The sequence below is a fragment of the Phanerochaete carnosa genome (assembly GCF_000300595.1).
Source record: "Phanerochaete carnosa HHB-10118-sp unplaced genomic scaffold PHACAscaffold_14, whole genome shotgun sequence".
Classification (NCBI taxonomy): Eukaryota; Fungi; Basidiomycota; class Agaricomycetes; order Polyporales; family Phanerochaetaceae; genus Phanerochaete; species Phanerochaete carnosa.
In genome coordinates this window covers 209,198-216,127 of record NW_006767641.1, presented here as the reverse complement: position 1 = coordinate 216,127, position 6,930 = coordinate 209,198, and the positions used below count along the sequence as shown (strand labels likewise).

Genomic DNA, 6,930 nt, shown 5'->3' with positions numbered 1-6,930 from the left:
TCTGTTCCATTTCCGAAACCTCTGTTCCATTTCCAAAACTTCCTCTCTATTTCTGAACCCTTCCATTTCCGGTACACTCTCGTATATACGTTGTCCCTTCTACGCCGATCCGCAGTAGTTAGGTTAGTATAAATACCCTCTGGAAATGTAGTGTACTGTAGCTTCGGCCTCCTGTATTATCAGTCCTTTTCTATATCATTCCTGGACTTCGCCTAAGTCCATGTTCTACACATTCCAACTCTTACAAAGAATAATGCATTATCATGGATTGGTGGGTTAAATAAGCAATGTCATTCCATTTCTGGCCACTGCTCCGGCTAGCCATTGAAGTTATCACCTTTATGGCCTCGGTTCTAGTGCTCCACGGCATGCCGATGTGGCTTGGGCTTGAAGCCAGGATTGCAGCTATTCTCACAGCACGGCATCACAACATACCTAATTAGGTCTAATCTCATGGTCTTCAGGGAGCCTATATATCTCGTTTTCACACTTTGCTACACTTGCATATACTTTACACTCAAGAAAGTATATAATTTTATAGTCAGATCATACAAGAAATCATGCCAAATGCATAGTTATACCACAAAACATATCACTTGATGAGCATGAATCAACCACCATTACCTGCAGCAGGTACACTTGGCCTTCTGGTGTTCATCATCATTCTGGAACTCCTGGGAACGCTTCTCACTATACGAGAAGGTCAACAGACACTTGAAGACAAAATGCGGCATGGCTTATCCCCGTGTCCGCCTGGCAGCCAAGACCTGCCCCATCACCCATTGTACATTATGCACGGCCGCACACCACTTCTCATCATTGTTTTTACATTGTGTAGGCCCAGAAGGCTTCTAAGAACGTTAAGAAAGCTGTTTGTACTGGAAACAAACATCTCACTCCAATCACTGTGGCCACTGATAGCCAGGAGCTCGCCTGCATCAGCACGCCAGCTGGGGTTAATGCACTTCCACCAAATGTACCACTGAGTGGCGAACGTCGAGGATTTCTTGAGAACGATGCGCCCTTGGTGTGCATTCTTGACCCAGAGGGAGATGTTGGAAGGGCGGTCATCTGAGGAAAATCCAATCCACTGCACTGTATATCAGTATGATAGCAACCCAATACATTGAGATGACTATGTACCAGGTTTACGAAACCCATCTCATGCTCAAACGCGACCCAATTGCACAGTAGAGCTGACCAGTCAGCCTCGATGTCCTTGGGCACAGGCTCCCAGGACAAACGCCCCCAGTGGTCAGCCAACCATCCGGGTATATCTGCCAGGTCAGCAACTGACAACTTGCCTTCAGATCTGGACTCAGAAGTTGCTGGTGACACGCTGCGAGCTTCACAAGCATCATTCAAGGCTGGTATGGCAGCCTGATCCTCAAGATAACTTCCGGAAGGTGCGAGTACATCAGAGCTTAATGCTGTAGTGTTCTTCATTGTCTGCTAATAGGATAAGATGGTATCAGTTTTGGTGAGCATTGGGGCTTGGAAAGAAAGCATGGCAGGTGAGGATACTGCCATACCACCGGCAGGGAATGGTTCGGTGAACAACGGCCAGTCGATAGGAGCATCGGGGTCGGCAGGAAGAAGTGGGATGGTGTGGAGATCCGAAGTAAAAAGGTATGTTTCCAATGAGAAGCAGATTCTGCCGTAGCAGGATGCCAGAAATCGGTCGCTGCAGGTGAAGGGACGAACAATTCCGAGTCGGACACCAGCACCAGGTTTGGCTTGGGATGATCACATGAGAAGTCAACTGTCTCAGTCATAGCAAGCACATCATCCTTTGCGCCTGTGTCATCACCTGATATCTCGACCCTCATGTTCCCCCATCCATCGACAGACTCTCAGGGCTCGGCTCGCTCATTGTAGCCATTCCCCCCTCTCGCTCTACTAGTACCGCCCACGTGATATCTACGCTTGCAGCATTCACGGTAGGTGTTGCCTTCGAAGACTTCATCTTACGCTTCCTTGCCTTGTGACTTGTCCTCTGAACAGCAATCATGTCTTCAAGTAGAGGTGCATCAGGTGACTCTTGAGGTAAGCTGGGGCCACTCTCCGTTGGGCTCACATTGGCGACTGGCTCTGTGATGGGCCTCGACGCAGGTGCTGATGACGGATCTGCGATTTCTTCACCGGTTGCAAGGGTACACTTGGTTCTTTTAGTTTTGTTCTTCTTGTTTTCAGCAGTAGCCATCTCCTGTGCGCGTTGCTGACATTCACTCTCGTAGGAATCTACAAGCTCCACGTGGAATTTTGGAACAGCATAAATGGCCACAGCCAGCTCTGCAGATGATAGCCTTGTTACCTCTGGAAGTACGTGTCAGCATGCATGCACGGTTGATGATCTAACACGCATCTGATGTAGATTGGACAAACCGCATAAACTAACCAATCACATTCTCGATGTACCCTGCTTGATCAAACTGACAGAAGTTCAACACTGCAGGTCCAATGCTCTCCCCAACGTGTATGCCAACAAAGTGGTAATCTTTGTCGCGGGTATCTGGAGCCCCTCCTGCAAGAAGAGATATACAAGGTAGCCCAGTATAGTGTGTGATCGCCTTGAGCAGGAGTGTTACAACATGCAACAAGCAGCTTCTGGCCCTGTTTAAGGTTAGTCTTACACGAAATTTTGATGGTAGTGGTACTCACTCTGCCTCCATCTCAGGAGTTGCTTTGTCCCTCTGCTTTTCAATATTTCCATGCTCCCATGCTTCTTTTGCCTTCTCATGCTTCAACTTGCACTCCTTCTCCAATGTCAACTGATCCATAGCTGAAAGCGCGCTAAACTGCTCTTGCACGATTTCATTGTGTAGTTTTATCCCATTCCCCCGGCTGCCGCCACCCCAATGCGCATACTCCTTCATTACCAAGTTGCGGTGCTTTGTGTGGTAGTACTGCCATGTCAGCAACATGCGAGGCTCAGGAGGTGCAACATGAAGCTCGCGCAAGACCGCCGTCCATGGGTTTGCTTCTATGTCGCCTGCCGTCTTGGATTTCCAGTGGAAGAAGTGTTTGATTCCCTTTGAAAGGTAAGCTATCTCCTCAATCATTGTCAATACAATGGACTTACCTCATTAATCGCGATGATGATATCTTTTTCTGCCATGTCCCTGCCTCCATCAACCAGCTCACGCACGTCGTCAACAGAGAGCAGCTCCCAGATCCCACCCGTGACCTTTTGCCAGAAGTCACCCAGCCGTTTGTTCTTGCCCTTTGATGTGCAGTCCATACGGTTGTATTTGGTCACGAAACTAAGAAGATATTCCAGCGTGTCGCCAATGGAACTTTCCCGGGTTCCCCGGCTTTTGTCCTTTTACTGCCTCCCGCTCCTTCCTCATCTTTGAGCGGCGCATGGGGAGAGCACCAGGAATTGCGCTGGCTGTCATTGTTGGCTGTTTGACATGCTCGCTTGTGTCTTCCGGCGGGTTCAGCGGTGTCGACGCATTGGTTGACATGGTGGGCGTGTCACAGGACAAGCTCGGCGCGGTGTACGGTGCTGTCAGTTCATCAGTGGGTCTAGGTGGCGCGTCGGCAATCACATTATTATGGTGAGCATCTGCCATTTGTTATGCAATTGCTGAAGGGATCGCTTGTGCAGCGGTGGTGTGCAGAGCAGGAATGAGCACGAGCCCAAATGCCCCCTTAAAAAAAGAAGCCATGCGAGCCGCGATCTGTTGCCTATGGAGTGGCGTACCCTCTGCAGCTTTAAGGTGAGATGATTTACTCTTCAGTTCCATCTAAATTCGCTGATAAACTATATTCTCATGGATATATAAGACCTTCCTTCCACCTCTTCCTCCAGCTCGCACTCTCCAGCAACCATGATCATCCCTCTTGACAAGATGCTTTGCACCTGTGAGGTTACCTGCCTCGTTCATCTCATCTCTATCACCTCCCAGGCAATTAGGTTCGCCGCCAGACCAGGGCTCAGACATGCTGCCGCTCTCGCCCCTTACTGAGGGCGAAGATGACTGCGAAGACGATAACGGCAAATAAAACTGCCCCGCGACTGAGGAGGACAACGGCGATGCCAACTCACTCAGCTCCGCCTTTGAGAGTGTCCGCGAGAAGTAAGCTGTAACGTTCATATTTGATTTTCACTTAACTTACTCATCGTGATAGCATGCAGTCCCAGCACGCGAAGGCAGTGTCGTCTCCGCTGGAGTACAATGTGCCCGTCTACTTCCGCACCACCCCTTGTCGTGCTTCCCCTCAGTGTGACCCTGCCGCTGCAGATCGCATGAGGAACACTGGTTACGTCAACAGGCTGGAATGGGCCGTCTATGACCCTTGCCCTGACATGATAGGTGGGCTCAAAGGCCACATGTACATTGTTTCTTGCAGATCCGAGGGAGACCAGTAAGTCGCTTGCGCAACTAGGGACGTGTACGAGAATTACATTATTCTCTGCTGCCACTTTACTAACGTTAAACCATGTGATTAGCGCTCTTGCCACTCTCCTGACCAATGGCGTCTCAGACCACAGCTGGTGTAGAATTGGCACCACCGAGAACATCGCGCACGAGTGGTTTGATGGCTGGTTTACTGGAACCATCAAAGGGAAAGTTCACCGGCTGTCCCTCTTCCCTCGTGTTGTCACTGAGGCAGAGCTCCACCACCGCGTGACCACCGCTCAAGACCTTCCTACCAAATTTCCTCTTCCGCTGTCTATCAAACCTGCCTTGTCATCTGCCTTTGCCCCGGATGCTGCGCCCGCTGCATCTAACAATCCTCCTGAGGCAGAACCTGCCGAGCCTGCCAACAGTCAGCCTCGTAAATGCTATTAGGTTGTGATCAGGGGCGCCCTTCGTGGCATCTATTTTGACCGGTGCATACTTTTTGTTCTATGAATACATGTGATACCAGATGGCTGACCAAGTGCAACAGCGAGTCCTACGAGATGAGACTTGGAGATGCACCTGGCCGCATCGGATCCTGCTTCTTCAATGTGGCAGACACCGAGGAGTTCTGGGCGGGCAACACCAAGTTAGGGTAGCAGTCTTCTATTTGCACCTATACTCTCTTCCCCCTGTCCATCATCTTGCCAATCGCCTGGGAGTTTTCTGTTGCGTGTCTAATGCTTGCTGCAAAGCCGGTATTTATATCCTGATAATATAGTTTGTATTGCCTTGTATGATGCTGCTCTCCTGTCACTGGCTGTACCTAGTTCAATAGCTGTCACTGAGCTGTGAAAGAATGATATAGTGCTCACTTGCCATACTGTGTGATCACTCGATCTGTTGGGCACATCATGCCACACCAACCACCACAGCAGTCGGCTCCATTAGCAACGGTCATGCAGCTACAATAGGTGCTCCTACGGCATCCTCGGCATGCGGGCCTTGTGCGCATCCATTTGCTCACTGTGTTTGGCCTCACCACCGTTGTCAACAACAGTGACAAAGTCATACCTGCACAATGCTCCTAATTTTTGCAAAGGCTTGAAACGCTACATTGGATAACCTTTGGTAGTAGTTACCATATGTCAGAGCTAGCCCTTCGCTCTGGAAAACGGCATTTTTAAATACATGCATTTGGCAAAGATGAAAGCTCCCAATTCTTACTCCCTGTAAAATATTTCTCAAGTGTGTACCTGCTAAGATGAGTGAACAGTTGCATGAGCAAAGGGCAAGCCTCACAGTAGTGCCCTGCCAAATAAGATATGTTGTTCCTTTTATGGCATGTTTTTGTAACTCACGATTGAAATTCATACACTTCTATGTTCGTGCTGTCCTCGAGCACAACAGCTTGTAAGCAAGAAATACATGTATATTACCATTTGTAAAATAACAGAAGCCACTGCTCCTCTGAGCAGAAGCGTACAGCCTAATCAGTGTCAGCGAACATAGTAATAATCTCCACAAACATGTGCACAATTTTACCTACACTCTATATCTAACATGAAGCTCTATATATATTCATATGCCCTTAGGCATAACGTAAAAACATATTGCAAGATAGCCAGAATTTTTACCTCCTTTGGTTGCTTTAAGCTAGCATGTTCACATCGGACTGCGTGCATTGTACAGGCACACTTACAAATTCAGGCTGCACTGAATGCACTTCAGCTGTTCACAGCACACACAACAAACTTATAGCAGTGATGTTGGTGGGATGGCTGGATTGCATTTTTTATGCCTTAGACAACCGAATCCCACTTGTTTGCATCACTACCTGGCCTGGTCTTGCCAAAAAAAAACCCACAAAGCACTGTAAGCATGTAAAGAGGTAAGATTGGCAGTCTCAGATGAAGGTGAACGGCTGCGACAAGTAAAGCACAACTACTGCAGCCTAAACGCGACACTTTATAACCTGAGTAGACATGCTGTCGAAATCTAGTGTTGCCCTCTGTGCACGGAACAAAACATTTGTAGACGACCTTACCACATCCAAATTAGGTGAACATCACCTTAACTCAACTCGCTCCACTGTCACCCCGGTTGCGCATAAACCTCTACTTTACTGTGGCCTACGCAGCTCCTTCCCAATGTCTCTACGCACATGACAGCAACAACAACAGCAATGACTCTTGATGTAGCAAGTGCGGCCTGCTGGTCACTCTGACACAGGACATACCAGCTGCGGCTATGCCAGGTGAGATGACCCTATCACTCCAAGATGTGCTAAGCAGCATAACTAATCCTCTAACCATTCATACAGCAACATAGAGCTTGGAATATTCAAGTTGCAGGCTCTGATTGTGCCCTGATAAATGACATCTCCCTTCGCTCCCTTATGGGTTTTAGGGTTTAGGGTTTAGGGTTTAGGGTTTAGGGTTTAGGGTTTAGGGTTTAGGGTTTAGGGTTTAGGGTTTAGGGTTTAGGGTTTAGGGTTTAGGGTTTAGGGTTTAGGGTTTAGGGTTTAGGGTTTAGGGTTTAGGGTTTAGGGTTTAGGGTTTAGGGTTTAGGGTTTAGGGTT

At 48.5% G+C, this 6,930-nt stretch overlaps 2 protein-coding genes across 2 annotated transcripts; one reads left to right on the top strand and one right to left on the bottom strand.

Moving 5' to 3' along the window:
• Positions 1 to 775: 775 nt before the first annotated feature.
• Positions 776 to 3,575, bottom strand: PHACADRAFT_33465 (uncharacterized protein; the record flags this gene model as incomplete). The annotated part of the gene is made up of 8 exons (XM_007401914.1): positions 776 to 1,090; positions 1,144 to 1,449; positions 1,533 to 1,798; positions 1,852 to 2,316; positions 2,399 to 2,613; positions 2,662 to 3,032; positions 3,083 to 3,263; positions 3,298 to 3,575. 8 exons carry the CDS (start codon positions 3,573 to 3,575, stop codon positions 776 to 778), a joined length of 2,397 nt encoding a protein of 798 aa, XP_007401976.1.
• A 404-nt stretch (positions 3,576 to 3,979) lies between these two features.
• On the top strand, positions 3,980 to 4,799 carry PHACADRAFT_33464 (uncharacterized protein; the record flags this gene model as incomplete). The annotated part of the gene is made up of 3 exons (XM_007401913.1): positions 3,980 to 4,089; positions 4,135 to 4,371; positions 4,457 to 4,799. 3 exons carry the CDS (start codon positions 3,980 to 3,982, stop codon positions 4,797 to 4,799), a joined length of 690 nt encoding a protein of 229 aa, XP_007401975.1.
• Between the last annotated feature and the right edge of the window lie 2,131 nt (positions 4,800 to 6,930).